Source organism: Bactrocera dorsalis, chromosome 6 (genome assembly GCF_023373825.1).
Source record: "Bactrocera dorsalis isolate Fly_Bdor chromosome 6, ASM2337382v1, whole genome shotgun sequence".
NCBI classification, from domain to species: domain Eukaryota; kingdom Metazoa; phylum Arthropoda; class Insecta; order Diptera; family Tephritidae; genus Bactrocera; species Bactrocera dorsalis.
Genome location: NC_064308.1, coordinates 5,751,702 through 5,768,709, shown reverse-complemented (window position 1 = coordinate 5,768,709; position 17,008 = coordinate 5,751,702). Strand labels below are relative to the sequence as shown.

Below are 17,008 nucleotides of genomic sequence, written 5' to 3'. Positions count from 1 at the left end.
ATCAATTGAAGAAGCCTTAAGTTTTGCAGAAACAAGCGTCCTTTATAATTCAACAATGTTAGCGTATATCGTAAAAATACCAATTACGGAAAAAGAAACTTATGAAAATATTTTAATCAAACCTGTTAAGAGAAATAATACGATTATAAATATTGTTTTCAATAATATTATTAAGAAAGAAAATAATATACTTGGAATAAATAGCGAGTGTAAGACAATAAATTCTATATCTATTTGTAAGAAAGACCAAATTGTTAGCCTAGTTAATGAAACCTGCATAACAAAACTTCTAAATAGTAAACAAAATCCAACTTGTCAATATAGCAACGCAAATCATGTTAAACCAATAGAAATACTTCAACCTGGACTAATTCTACTAAACAACTTTAATGGTACCGTAAATAATAGCCTGGAAGAAATGTCCGTTGTAGGCACATTCGTCGTAAAATTCAGCAATCTTACCATAAAAATAAATAACGATTCTTTCTACAATGGCGAAACGCTTTTAACCGGGGCGTTACCAGTCAGAACACAATTTGCTCCAGCGGAAAAGGAAAGAATAAATCTTTTGTCATTGGAATCAATCCACGAGTTATTCATAGACAACATAAAACGTTTGGATCGCCTTCAGAATAATACGAATACCACTCAAACTTCTGTGGCAATCATGGACATTCTCACTCTAGCAGCTTTTTCAATAATATTCTTCTGCCATAGGAGAAAGAAGATAATCCTGCAAACAAGCTTTACATCAGAAACATCGTCCAAAGGTAAGGACCCAGCAGTACCAGAAATAGTACCAAAAACAGCAAACCCCACAACATACTTCAATTTTGACAACCTACCATATTTTTGATCAATTGAGGACAATTGATTTTAAGAAGGGAGGAGTTAGCAACAATAACATTTAAAGCAATAGTTAGCGACAATAACATTGTAAGCACACGCGCATCCGTTCTACTTGCAAAAGTGCTGACGATGCGTTTAGCGCAGTGCGGCGTGATTCCCTGGAAATCCAGCGGAATGTGGGAACCGACGTCAGCAGAACGGCAAGAGCATTAAGTTACTTAAGTTACTTTAAGAATTATAAAAATTGTTAATTTAGAGTTAAGCGAGCAGTCAAATAATAAAGGTCGCAAGACCAGTAAACGCATAACATTTTTTTATTTACTTTTGACAAGTAAATTCATAACTTGTATGCATACATATGTATATGGCACAAATTTCTTCTTTTTTCGAATTTTCTCACCACCGTAACTTTTTATATTGTATGTATATATATTTGGTTTTTCCGATTCTGCCAAATTTTGTCACCAATTCCTTTTTTTTAACTTTTTACTTGCACATGTATGTATGCTATTTCCACACTGCACTTTCGATATTTTTCTTTTTCCTTTTTTTTCAATCACCACAGGTTTTACTTAAAAATTTTTTGTTAATCACCACAGGTTTTATTTAATACGTTTTTCCAATCACCACAGGTTAACATTTTTTGTAACTCCCGGTTTTTATTTGTCCAATTTTTGTCACCAACGGGATTTTTTTTCTTTATCACTACCGTTTTTTGTAAAGTTTTCACTCCCGTTTTTTTTTTGTTTTTTGTTTTTTAATTAGTTTAGATTGTTAGCGCGTCGCCGCGTGACCGAGATTAATTATATTTTATTTTATTTTTCAATTTATGTCGCCACTAGTGCCGTCCGGTACGGCTCGAAGGACCAATAGTAAATTATGTAGGTTAAATTCAAACAAGTAAGGAAGGGCTAAGTTCGGGTGTCACCGAACATTTTATACTCTCGCATGATAAAGTGATAATCGAGATTTCATTATCCGTCATTTACATATTTTTTTATTTTGCTGTAAAATTAATAAGAATTAAATTCTGAGAGATTTACCGATATTTTCGGTGAAAAATTAGGTTAGGTTAGGTTAGGCACTGAGTTCTTCGTGTTCGATATAAGGGACCTTGAAAAGTTATATATATGTATGTGTAAAGTTTTATTCCGCTATCATCATTTGTTCATTTGTTCCTAATGTGTATATTATAAAGAGAAGGCATCAAATGGAATTCAAAATAGCGTTATATTGGAAGAAGGCGTGGTTGTGAACCGATTTCACCCATATTTCGTACATGTCATCAGGGTGTCAAGGAAATATTATATACCGAATTTCATTGAAATCGGTCGAGTTGTTCCTGAGATATGGTTTTTGGTCCATAAATGGGCGACGCCACGCCCATTCTCAATTTTTAAAAAAAGCCTGGGTGCAGCTTCCTTCTGCCATTTCTTTCGTAAAATTTAGTGTTTCTGACGTTTTTTGTTAGTCGGTTAACGCACTTTTAGTGATTTTCAACATAACCTTTGTATGGGAGGTGGGCGTGGTTATTATCCGATTTCTTCCATTTTTGAACTGTATATGAAAATGCCCGAAGAAAACGACTCTACAGAGTTTGGTTGACATAGCTATAGTAGTTTCCGAGATATGTACAAACAACTTTTTAGGGGGCGGGGCCACGCCCACTTTTCCAAAACAACGTCCAAATATGCCCCTCCCTAATGTGATCCTTTGTGCCAAATTTCATTTTAATATCTTTATTTATGGCTTAGTTATGACACTTTATAGGTTTTCTGTTTCCGCCATTTTGTGGGCGTGGCAGTGGGCCGATTTTGCCCATCTTCGAACTTAACCTTCTTATGGAGCCAAGAAATACGTGTTCCAAGTTTCATCATGATATTTTTACTCAAGTTACAGCTTGCACGGACGGACGGACAGACGGACGGACAGACAGACATCCGGATTTCAACTCTACTCGTCACCCTGATCACTTTGGTATATATAACCCTATATCTGACACTTTTAGTTTTAGGACTTACAAACAACCGTTATGTGAACAAAACTATAATACTCTCTTTAGCAACTTTGTTGCGAGAGTATAAAAACAAATTACCGGCACTCACCTTGACACGGTTTAAGCGATCGAATGTTAGCGAGTATCAGCTACGTATAGGCGCACGGATTGATCGAGAAAAGAGCCAGGGCGCCGTCCGTTAGTCCCTTTTGTTGGTGGTGTTTGGTGTCCTCGTGTGTGGTGTGAAAGGTGTGGTGTAGATGATGATGAGTTGATGTGTGTGGGATGAAAGATGACGTGTTGAATATAGTGTGTATGTGTGGAGTGTAGGTGTGGTATATTGAGAGGGGGGCACAGAAGCTCATTTAACCAAACCGTTTTTATACAATAAAGCCTTAAATTTACAAAAAAAAACGACGGAAGCAAAGTTGTAGACCTAATATATTTAATTATATAATATATTTAATACATATATTATGATAGTTTGTTATATACATATTTAATGAAGTATACACATGAGTATGTATGTATATATCAAATATATGAAAGAATTAAAAAGTAGGTGTTATTTATTCATTGATAACAGGTATTTCTTTGAAACAGTAAATTAATTCAATTGCACCTGTATTCATAAATTTGCACAAAAACAATTCATACGTATACAGATTTTTGCATATAAACGTATAAAAAGAGCTAACATACGTCTGTAATAGTAATATGTAGGTCAAAGCATAATTTTTATTCCATACTCAGCTCTGTTCAAGCGCAACTATTAAAATTTCTTCTGCCGTGCAAGCATCTCGGCCGAGTTAGCCAAAAATATTTTTACGTTCTCCGCGCCGTGAATCTTTTATATGATAAACGTTCTCTGTAGAAGTCTCAAGATGAGGGATATTTCACTTTTGGGATATTTACTGTTTTGGATGAGCGTGTTTCACTACACCACAGAAAAATTATTAGCGTGTTTCACCACATTTAAGATCAGGGGACACCAAAATAGCAGAATTGAGCAGTTTATGGACCCGATACAGTTTCCATTTCCACCGCACAACGATGGTTTCAATATTTTCGTTCTGGTGTAGAGGTGGTCGAAGATGCGCCACGCTCCGGAAGGCCTGTCGTCGAAAATTGCGATAAAATCGCTGAATTGGGCGAAAGAGATCGGCATAGTAGCAGCCGTAGCATCGGTCAAGAGCTGGGCATGAGTCATCAAAAATTCATTTCAATTTCAATAAAAAAAAAATTGAATAAAAATACATAACATCCGCTGCATCTCCCAGAATCGATCAAAATTATTGCTGATCAATAAATAATAATGAAAATAAAAGATCATCCACTTCAATATATTGTAAATTCTGCTGACCATTCAAGATCCGCTAAACTCTGCCGTTAAGAATGCTGACGCCGCTGCTGTTGAACCACAGCTAGTTTAGGGTATTTTTAGGATACTGTGTTCAGTTACATTTCTTAACTCAATAAAGTAAAACTTAACTGGCGCCCGAGCAGGGACCAACGAGGCTAGTAAACTTAAAAGTTGAACTTCGTTGGACATCGGTGGATTGGTGGTGAGGCAAACCCGCAAGACATCTTCTACTCCAAAGAAAGTTGCAGGATCCCTAGTAGGGACAAGACGAACCAAACGGGAGAGATCCGGACTACCAAGAAGGGCAGCCACACCAAAAAATAGCAATGTAAGTTAGATTTAAGTAAAAATTATGTGTGACAATTTAAAATTTATAAAATATTGGTACCACATTAAGTCACAAATTAAAATTATAACGTAAATATTATCTGGAAATTTTTAAATTCTATATAAAAAATTAAATTATATAATTAAGGAAAGTGGAAATTATTGAAAAGAAAATTTGTATTGCATTTTGAAGCAATTAAAATAATAAATAATATATTTCTAAAAAGGGCGTAGAGCGATAATAAATTAATAACCCCTACTTTGCAAAAATTAACTTAACGAAGTTTTGTACGCAAAAGTAGTATAACTTAACCCAATTCTGCGATTCCTCCCAAAAGGACCCTCCAGGATAAAAGGGTAAAACCAGCTACTGGTTTTCAAAAAAAAAAACAATAATAATGATTAAAAATAATGATCGAAATGATTGATTGATTGATTAAGGTGAATCAGAATTAAACCTGAGGTAGTAGGAATACTCCAATTAAGTTAATAAAATAAAATAAAATTTTGAAAAAAACGGATGGCTAATCCAAACAAATTGATTAGACCTACAATAATTAATACTGAAGAAAATCTCCGCCAAGGACAAAGACAGATATAAAGGCAAGTGACATACCAAAACAATAGAAATATGTCTCAAACTGATGATTTAACAAATGCCATTCGGCAAGTTTTATACAACAGACTCAAAATCAAGCATACCGTACCAATCATGCGTCAAATAGAGGACAACAAAACATATTTAGAAACCAACCGAATAGACCAATGTTAGTACCACACCAGGTTCCGACTCCTCACTTTCCATATTTTCAAACTAGACCAGCTTTTCCACCTAGAATTAGCACACTGAAAAACCCAACTATGAATCCTAGACAATCATCTAATTTTTTTGAACAACCACAACAAAGGCCATATTTTACTAATGTAGGTAACCAATTCGGACATAACCATAACGTAGAACGACCAATATACCAACCATCTCATCCTATGGTTGCTAAACCGCAACCACGACCAGAACCGATGGACATTGACAGAAGTATCTAAACTAAGCAGATTAACTACATGAACCGATCACAATTTGGTCTAGGTAAATGACCACTCATGCCCACTTCCGAGATAGCCAAAGGACAAAGGAATTTTAATATTCAAACAGACACTTACCAACAAACAGCTACAGAAGAACCAGAACCAGCTATGGCTCATTACACGACTCTACAAAAAAATTTTCGTTCTTTGTCTAAAAGTCTATTTTATGATTTTCTGATTAATTATGAACAAAAGCGATAAGAAAATATCTTTTTTTCGTATAAAGTTTGCTTTTGTAAAAGTTATATTAATAATACTATATAATAATTGTATATAATTATACTATCGTTAAAGCGGTTTTCTAAATAAAAAAGCAAACTTTTTCATGGCATATATTTTTTTCGTCTAATTACGACCTAAAACATGGAGATTTACTGCTTTAAAGCTATAGTCAAATTTTGTGTTGAGCCCTGTTATCAGCAAACTATCTCAGAACAAGAAGAACAGACAGATTAATATGAAACACTTAGCGACTATACCGAGTTTATTGAAAAAAATTAGTCTTAACAGCAATAGATAAATTTTCAAAACTTGCACAAGCAAAAATAATCCAGTCAAAACCTATAGAAGATATAAAAAAGCTCTGTAAACGGACAAGTTGAAAGATTCCATTTCACCCTTCCAGAAATTATGATATGCTTAAAAACAAAACAGGTACATCGAACATTTGACGAATTATTGGACACAGCTGTCTATTAGTACAATTATTCAATACATTCCGTAACAAAAAACGCCCCATAGAAATATTTTTCGGAATAAACGTAACCACAGACCCTGAGGAATACCATAGAAAAACTAAAACAAAAACAAGCAACTGACCTAGAAAACCATTACAAATACCGCAAAGAAATTAAAACTTACATACCAGGACAGACAATATTCGTTAAGCATAAAGCAGATTAGGATCTAAACTTTCACCACGATATAAAAAGCATATTGTAAAAGAAAATAAACACACAACACTTATTACAGAAAATGGGAGAGTTGTTCACAAAAGTAACATCACAAATGTCTAATAAGAAGAAAAAAAATTCTTATAACACATAACAAAAAAAAACAAGTAAGGAAGGGCTGAGTTCGGGTGTCACCGAACATTTTATACTCTCGCATGATAGAGTAGATCAATTTGTGTACTTTGAGTATTGAATTGTATTTTCGTTTATTTTAACTGTATTGAGGACTATGTAAAAAACAAAAAAAATCGTTTTTTGAAGTTAATGCACATTTTATTTCTTACATGAATAAGATTATACAGGTGGCTAGATGAGTTAGCGCCCCCCCCTCAACACACGTCCCTGGACGATAACTCATGACATCAACACGATCCACACATGAAGACCACACATGAAGACCACACACGAATACATCACATATGAAGACAAAGCAAATGGCAATACCATACCGCTATCCCGTTATGCAGCGTACTCGCCACTCAGCAGCCCTTAAAACGAGCAACGGCCCTTTTTTGCGATTCCTGTTCGTGGCGACAAGTCTTTTTTCTCCGGCGGTCTACAAGTGCGAAGCGAGTGACGACAACAACGTTTTTTATACAAGTGAACCCTTTTTAAATAAAAGCGCATAAAAGTGTTTTCGGATTTCCACGCGCAAGTGTATAAAAGTGTTTTCCGAGTTCCACGCACAAGCGTTCAAAAGTGTTTTCAAATTTTCATACATACGATCAAAGTGCGTGCGGATAATTTCCTAACCCCACATATATACGTTCAAAAGTGTTTTCCAATTTTTAATATATACATCAAAAGTGTGGTCGCTGCTAAATTCTCATTTTCACATACATACATCAAAGTGGTCGCTGCTAAATTCTCATTTTCATATACATACGTTCAAAGTGCGTGCGGATCATTTCCTAATCCCACATATATACGTTCAAAAGTGTTTTCCAATTTTTAATATATACATCAAAAGTGTGGTCGCTGCTAAATTCTCATTTTCACATACATACATCAAAGTGGTCGCTGCTAAATTCTCATTTTCACATACATACATCAAAGTGGTCGCTGCTAAATTCTCATTTTCATATACATACGTTCAAAGTGCGTGCGGATCATTTCCTAATCCCATATATATACGTTCAAAAGTGTTTTCCAATTTTCAATATATACATCAAAAGTGTGGTCGCTGCTAAATTCTCATTTTCATATACATACATCCAAAGTGGTCGCTGCTAAAATTGCTCATTGGCATATACATACGTTCAAAACAAAGGTGTCGGAGTAATTGGACATCTGGAAGAAGCTACGAAAACAAGTGAGTAAACATATGGTCCTTCGAGCCATTCTGAATGGCACTATGGTAAAAAGCTAACAAGCTCGTTTAGCTAAATAAAAAATAAAATCATTTTTCAATAAATAACTAAAAGTGGCTTGTGGAAAATACATGTATAACTGTAGTGAAACAGAAAACAGTTACAAATCAAAGTGCTCGAAAATTGAAAAAGTACAGGAAAAAAGTATTTAGTGAAAGTGACAAACAAAAGTGCGGTGAAAAATAAGCAGTTAGAAACAAAACCACCTAACTCATAAATAAAAAACAAAAACAGCGGGCGCGAATATAACCATATATGTAAAAATACATATTAATATCAAACGGGCGCGGAAAAAAAGCACAATAACAACAAGCCAGCAAGGAAGGAGACCACCCAACCATCCCAGGGCAGGAGAACAGAGGCGAAAGCCTTCCGACACACACTGTCGCCAACACTAATCCCCAAAATCCCATGACGGATAATAAGGTGAGTCGTATCGATTCCCTTTAGTATTGCATATTACTTCAATTTTTTGCATACACGTACATATATGTACATACATGTGTATCATTTCAAGAAAAAATTCTTTGGGTAAAGTTTAATATATTTGCATAGAATAACTCATGAAGTTATTCTCATTTCGGTTATTTAATTTGGGAAAAATTACTTTGCATAGAATAACTCATAAAGTTAGAATAACTCATGAAGTTATTCTCATTTCATTTTACTGTTTTTGCAAAAACACCGGTTGCCAAGCTGTTTTAAGTAACCTTTGGTTAAAACGGAATACAGAAAATAAAACGGTTTGGCATAACTGATAATATATGTATATGAAAATATTTATATATGTACATATATATTTATATACATATGTATCCATACACATATATATTTATATACTGTATATATATATCCAAATATAATATATAAAGATTGTTTATTGGCCGCTAATGCTTACCTTCGTGTTTCAAAACACAAAATATCCACAAACATAAAAAAAAAAAAAAATTCAAGTTTTTACTTGCACATTGTCCGGTGATACCCCTTATGCTCGATAAAGCATAAGCAGGATTGCCTCAAATAAGTAAGCAAAACGAAAGGCAAAACAAAAAACAATTATATATACATATATATATACAGAAAAACAAGAATAAGGTAAAGAAAACCGAATAGAAAAAAAATTTCATTTACATACATATGTATATGCACCAATTTGAGCATACGTACATTTATATTATAAACTCAACCGTTTGAGAGCATTTGAGTACATGCCAATAGACTGTACTCACATAAATTCGTACATATACATATTTACGGGATATACAGAGAGTGCACAGTTACAAGCCGAAGTGCACATACTTTTTTCTCGTTTCTCAATTCCGCTCGTTCCACTAGAAGACAATATGTGCACGTTTGCATATACACTCACACATACGTATATACGTAACGTTAATAGTACAATACGAGGGCACATAAAAATATTATATGCTTATAAAGCGGCTCGGTAGAAAAAGCATAAAGTATTAAAATATATATTTACATAAATAAACAAATAATTAAATACCACGAATAACTTATCTTACATACTCAAAGTCCAAATTGGCACATTTCGGCAATACCCCTTGTGCTTCATAAGCAAAAACAAGCAGGATTGCGTATATGTATGTATGTACAGAAACACTGATCTCTTATACGAGCACTCAGTTGCAAGTACATACATACAAACGGATTCGTCTATAGGTATACCCTATAAGATATACAAACACTAAACAAATTAATAAAATAAATATTGCATTTTTAGCAATTAAATAATAATAAATAAATTCGTTAATACTTTTATGCTTTTTCAAATTAATTAAAATGAAACGCGTTATTTAATTTATTCCGATCGGCAAAATAAAATACAACAAAACATTTCACAATTTTAATATTATAATAGCAAGAAATTTCGCTTGCAATCAGCAATTCGATTCAAAGTCAATCATTTTACACGGAAAAAGAAAATTATTTCGTTAATTTATTTGTTCTAAATGAACGCAGATTCCAAAGAATCCAAATCTTCTCATCTTCTGAAAGTTCCAAAAATGATTTCTGACGAAAAAAGTCCATGTACACCTGCAGAAGCTACACGCTCGAAGCAAGGTGCTACGAAGCAAAAAAGGGGGAAAGACAAATCATACTCTAAATTCATTTCTGAGAGTGATTGTCTAATAAAATATTGCAATCGATTTGCTTCTTCGCCGATTCAAGAAAATTCTGAATCGGCGCTAGAAATAAAAGGCCAAACAATTGAAAATTTTTGGACTCGTCTCCAGACTGCATATGACGCAATTGTAGATACTGACGGTGCAGATCTACCGGAAAACTTTAAATCTTCTGCTTACGCCAAATTTGAAAACTGCTTAGACCAGTATGAAGATACAAAAATTATGATCGCAGATCAGCTAAAATTAATTAAAGCAGTTGCACCTACTCCACCTCCGAGAGTAGAGCTGCAACAAATTCAAAACCAAGAGGCAAGTTCGGGTATCCACCTTAAGGTGCCCGCATGCGACACGGAAATTTTCCATGGTGGTTATGAACAATGGCCGTCCTTCCGGGACATGTTCACAGCTGTTTACATAAACCATCCGAAATTATCAAATGCTCAAAAGTTGTATCACCTCAGATACAAAACAAAAGGTCAAGCAGGCGTCATCGTGAAACAGTTCGCATTAAATGACGACAATTTCCATTTGGCTTGGGAAGCTCTGAGAGCAAGATATGAAAACGAACGAATACTGGTAGATAAGCAAATAACGATACTAATGAACTTGCCCAAAATTCAAAAGGAAACAAGTGAAGAATATATGAAACTTCAATCCACTGTTTCCAACTGTTTGTCGGTTTTAGCGACACAAAATATTCCCACAGACAATTGGGACCCAATTCTGATAAATATATGCACCGCCGCATTATCAGAAAAATCGTTATTGCTATGGGAACAATCTCTCTCATCCAGGAAAAAATGCCCCACGTGGCAGCAAATGCAAGATTTCCTAACTACCCAGTATGAAATCGCAGAAAGAGTTGATAAAAAGATAATTAAACCAAAAGGTATTTCTCATGACCTTAATAGAAGCTTCCAAAGATCCCAAGCCAGTAGCAACAACAACTCAAATAGAAGCTTCTTCAAAAATCAAACGTTCACATCTGAACAATACAAACAAACGTCATGCGATCTGTGCACAGGGGGACATAAATTGAAATCTTGCGAGAAATTTAAGAAATTAAACATAGTTGACCGAAACAATTTCGTAAAGTCAAAAAGACTTTGCACAAACTGCTTATCACATGCACACATGCTTAAAGATTGTGAAAGCAAATTTAATTGCGTTTATTGCCATAAACGACATCATTCGATGTTACACATTACCAATTTTTCCAGCTCACCCCCAAACAGCGCAAACATAAAAAGGGCAACAGGTTTAGTTGCAACAACAAATGCAGAAAACAGCCAAGAAGCACCATGCTGCTCAAAGGCGTTAAAAACCCAAACGCTACATAGCGAAAACAACAGTAGAGTACTACTACCTACAGCAGTCGTCTCCATCGAGCATCGAGGAGAGCTGTTTAAACTCAGGGCCTTAATAGACCAAGGATCACAACGATCATTTATTGCGTCTAGGGCACAAAATAGGCTACAACTGCCTACAAAATTAGCCAATTTTGAAATTACGGGAATGGGCGGAAGAGTAGTTCAAAACTCCAATAAAATCTGCCCCATTACCTTAATTTCCCCCCAAGCGGATAAGCGCATTCAAGCAGAAGCTATTGTCTTACCGCAATTAACAAACATGCTTCCAAGCTATCATATAAATAGCGAACATTGGCAAAAGGTTTCACACCTTAAGTTAGCAGACCCCAACTGCAACACTCCCGCTCAAATAGATCTTCTATTAGGTAGCGATCTCATACCACAGATAATACTCGAAGGTATTGAGAAAATCACAAATACACTTCTGGCGCAAAATACCATTTTCGGATGGGTCCTAAGTGGACTAGTTGCGGAACCAGTCACAGCATTGACAACTCAAGTTGAGGAGGTCTCAAACGAGTACCTCAACTCACAATTGAGAAAATTTTGGGAATTAGAAGAGCTCCCCCCCGTATCAATCACAACTCCTGAAGATCGGTATTGTGAGGATTTTTACAAATCCACAACTACTCGATCAGATAATGGCCGGTACGTCGTGCGACTACCACTAAAGCCAGAATTTCCCCGCACACTCGCCTTAGGTCATTCCCGCACCTCTGCTATACAACAGTTTTTAAGTATGGAGAAAAACCTACTTAAAAAAGGCGAGCTAAAACCAGAATACGATAGGGTTTTAGAGGAATACCTCCATTTAGACCACATGGAGGAAGTCAGCCCTGGCGAAAAAATCATAAAAGATAAATACTATTCATTTTACCTGCCGCATCATGCAGTAATAAAGCCAGACAAAAAAACCACAAAGGTGAGAGTTGTCTTCAATGCGTCAAAGTCCACTAGTTCGGGAAATTCCCTAAATGACATTTTATTTACGGGACCCACGCTTCAGCCAGACCTAATGTTGCTTATCCTAAATTGGCGTATCTTCAAATACGTATTCAACGGGGACGTCGAGAAAATGTATAGACAAATAGTCGTACATCAAGACGATCAGGTTTTTTAACGAATTATTTTCAGAAAATCACCCACTAGTCCACTACGCGACTTTAAGTTAAAAACAGTTATCTTTGGCGTTAACTGTGCCCCATACTTAGCCATTCGAACACTCCATGAATTGGCTGAAAACACCAAGTCAGAATTTCCTCTGGCGACCCAGGTGTTAAAAACCCAAACGTATGTAGACGATATTCTGTCTGGAAGTCACAGTCTTCCACAAGCATACGAATCATTATCACAAGTAATCCAAGCCCTCAAATCCGCAGGGTTTCCATTAAAAAAGATTACGGCAAATCACTCAACTATATTAAAAAATATACCTAAAGAAAATTTGTTGGACACTAATTTCCTTATTTTCGAAAAGGAAAGTACAACAAAAACTCTGGGCATCCAATGGAATGCGACATCGGACCAGTTCTCATACACGACTGAGTCCATATCCGCACTATCCGCCAGTACAAAACGCCAAATTCTCTCCTCTGTGGCAAAACTTTTCGACCCCGCAGGATGGCTTTCACCAATTATGATACAAGCGAAAATCCTGATACAAGAATTATGGCTGGATGGGACCGATTGGGACGAACAAGTAAAACCACTTCGTTTAGAAAAGTGGTCACAGTTCGCGAGCAATCTAAACGATATCTCACAGATACAAATCCCACGGTGGGTCAACTACTCCCCCGAACACAAAGTCGAATTACACGGCTTCTGTGACGCCTCTGAGAAGGCATACTGTGCCACTTTATATGTGCGTACTCAGAGCGATAACGCGACCACAAGCCACTTATTAGTAGCTAAAGCTAAGGTGGCTCCTCTAAAAACGCTAAGTCTACCTCGACTTGAGCTTTGTGGCGCCCTACTGCTCGCAAAATTGGTTTCCATGGTGCAGACCCACTTAAACATGAAAAAATACCGATTGCATCTCTGGTCCGATTCTGAAATCGTTCTAGCCTGGTTGGAAAAACCACCACACGCATGGAAAACGTACATTTCTAATCGTACGTCACAAATACTTGACCTAGTGGAGTCAGCCACTTGGCGACACGTAGCCAGTGCTGACAATCCTGCCGATTTAGGTACAAGAGGGTGTAAGCCGCTGCACCTTGCCACCACCTCTCTCTGGTGGAATGGCCCCCGATGGTTAACAGAATCTCCCGATTCCTGGCCAAAATCGCCCATGCGCAATATAATTGCCCCAGAAAGTCGAAAAATCGACTGCTTTCACGCAACATTGGATGATAATGATATCCTTGAGCGATTTTCATCGTTCCCTCGTGCCCTTCGAGTTATCGCCTACATGCCAAAAATTCGTAGAGCGACTCAAAAATAAAATTAAAGGAATTCACCCAGAAGCTAACCAATGCGATACGTTAACGCACCCAGAACTCCAAAAGGCAAAGGTCGCACTCATCGCATCCACTCAAATGCGCTACTTCAGCCGCGATATCTCATTACTAAGAGAATCAAAACCCATTGATAAAAGGAGTTCAATCTTGGTTCTTAACCCATTCTTGGACACGAAAGGTCTGCTTCGTGCCAATGGGAGGCTTGCTAACTCAAGCCTGACGTATAACGAACGTCACCCGCTAATTATAGCAGAGAAATCCCAACTTGCCACATTACTCCTCAACTATATCCACTTACTCATGCTTCACGCTGAACATCGCCTAATGCAGCATACAGTCCCTGGCCAAATTATTAGACGCATCACTGATTTTTCGTAGTTACCTATTTTAATAGCCTTTTTAGTGTAAAATAATGACACAAACTTTAATTTTTATAGCCAAACCTTTTTGACTAATAGTATTCTTTACTTATTTTCAAAAAAAGACGTAACAATAATAAACAATAGTAGGTAGGTAGGGTTATGACAGCGAGAAGTCGCATTCATGTTTGAACATGATCCGGTTGCGTGCGTGATTACTAACAGTGTGGATGTGTTTCAGTATCGTTTTTGTATTTGCAACGTGACTTTTGACTTCTCGGGTGTTTATTTTGTTTAGAAAAGTTATCAACGCCATTTTTTTCGTTTTCTTATCTTTTAAGATGGGTAAAGTGGGGGACCTTTCACCACGCCAAAAAGCCGAAGTTAAGGCTCTCATTAATACAAAACTGTTTTCAAACCGTGAAATTTCACGAAGATTGAAGCTGTCTGAAGCTAGTGTGCGACGTATTAAGAAAAAAGTTGAATCATGTGAAGATTTGAGTCCGAAAAGAGATAACTGATAACTGAGATTTGCATAAAAATCAATAGTGCGTCTAATAATTTGGCCAGGGACTGTATAGTCCGTCAAGAGTTCTATATTCCCCGTCTGAAGCCCCAAATAAAGAAATGCATTTTCATGTGCAAGACCTGCACTATGCACAAGCAAAAGTTGCGAACACAGATTATGGCAGCACTTCCACCGGAACGCTGCAACTTCGCTCTACCTTTCACAGTTACAGGTGTCGACTTTGCTGGGCCTTTTCAGATAAAGGCGTCCATGCTAAGGTCCCCCACCTTAATGAAAGGTTATGTGGCTGTCTTTGTCTGTTTTACGACAAAAGCAGTGCACCTAGAGCTGTGTACGAATCTGACAAAGGAGGCTTTTCTCGCGGCATTCGCGCGCTTCGTCGGACGACGCGGCTTCCCATCAAAACTGATGAGCGATAATGGTAAGACCTTCATTGGAGCCCAAAGAGCCACTGCAAAGGAGTTTGTGGATTTTATCAAACAAGTCTCACCAGAGATTGTACAAAGGTATGCTCCCCAAGGCATTAACTGGCAATTTATCCCCCCAAGCGCTCCTCACATGGGTGGTTTATGGGAATCAGCAGTAAAGAGCTTTAAATCCCACTTCAAAAAAGTAGCTGGAAACTACAAATTTAATTATGAACAGTTCACCACACTGTTAGTGAGAATTGAAGCCGTTCTCAATTCACGGCCACTCACAACCCTCTCGCAAGATCCCTCGGACTTCACAGCCCTAACACCAGGGCATTTTCTCAAAGGAGCACCCATTCTGGCCACACCTGAGCCAGGCGTGGGGTCGCTATCCTTATTAAATCAATGGGAGAGAATAAAAATTCTCCATCACGATTTCAGCCGCCGATGGAAGGAAGAATATATCAAGGACCTTCATAAAAGGTACAGGTGGAAGAGTCCAGAAAAGGCACCAAAGCTTGGAGATTGTGTCATCATCCATGATGAGTGTCTGCCCCCTACCGAATGGCGGCTTGGACGCATAGAGAACCTACACTACGGTTCTGACGGTCATGTGCGAGTTGTTGATCTCCGCACTCAAAGCGGTATGTTAACACGGCCGCTCGTGAAACTATGTTTTCTGCCATATAGTAACGAAATCGCATATAATGAGAAAACTGTCGATAATCCCGCAAACAAGATTAAATTCATATCGTTAATCGATATTCCCGCAAACAAAATTAAAATCAAATAATTAATCGATGAACCCGCAGATAAACCCTAATCGAAACTGCTAATGAATCTAACCGCAATGGTCGATCTACATGACGACCCATTCTTGCCACATACCGTGGCACAATTGCCATATAAATTGCATGCAGCACATTTGTAATTATTATAACTTCTTTACGCAGATCAATATGGATGGGGATATGCCCAGCGTGCCAACGCCAACAGTGAGGTCCACCGTTACTGCGCCACGCCCTGGGGCAGCTTCAGCGCCACGAAGCCCAGCGGCAAGGCCTCCTGCAACCGCTCCTCGTAGTGGTACGCGACCGCTACCACCCCCCTCGACACCAGCCGCGGAGCTTCCGCGCAACCGATGTCCCCTGTGTCGGCGCTCTCATCGGCTACAACATTGCAGCATTTTCCGTGGCATGCAGCCCTTACAACGCCAGAAGGTTGCTCTGGCTCACGGGCACTGCCTGAATTGTTTGGCGACGGCACACCACACACGAGAGTGTACGTCAGTTACCCTCTGCCAACTGTGCAACCGGGCACACCATACTATGCTGCATCGTGCCCCAAAACGGGCCGTTATGCGCCAACGCTCCGCGGGTAGATCGCAGCAGACGAGTCGTCCGGGTCGGCAAAGGAGACTAATAGCCCCTCCTCCAACCATATCGAGGCGAAATGAGGTATCATCACGGCGTCGACAGCCTCGGTCGTCCTATCCCCGCTCCACTGGCCTCAGCAGTGTTGTTGCCACGCTGCAGCAACTACAGCGACTGCTAGGCTAATATTCGCCTAGGGGGGCCGGGATGGCTAGATGAGTTAGCGCCCCCCCCCCCCTCAACACACGTCCCTGGACGATAACTCATGACATCAACACGATCCACACATGAAGACCACACACGAATACATCACATATGAAGACAAAGCAAATGGCAATACCATACCGCTATCCCGTTATGCAGCGTACTCGCCACTCAGCAGCCCTTAAAAAGATCAGCAGTAACGAGCAACGGCCC

General features: G+C 38.0%; 1 protein-coding gene across 1 annotated transcript; it reads left to right on the top strand.

Moving 5' to 3' along the window:
- The first annotated feature begins 7,088 nt into the window (after nt 1-7,088).
- Nucleotides 7,089-16,991, top strand: LOC125779179 (uncharacterized). The gene is made up of 3 exons (XM_049459820.1): nt 7,089-7,886; nt 7,999-8,370; nt 16,172-16,991. The coding sequence occupies exons 2-3, from the start codon at nt 8,356-8,358 to the stop codon at nt 16,775-16,777; spliced, it is 621 nt and encodes a 206-aa protein (XP_049315777.1). The 5' UTR covers nt 7,089-7,886; nt 7,999-8,355; the 3' UTR covers nt 16,778-16,991.
- Nucleotides 16,992-17,008: the final 17 nt, after the last annotated feature.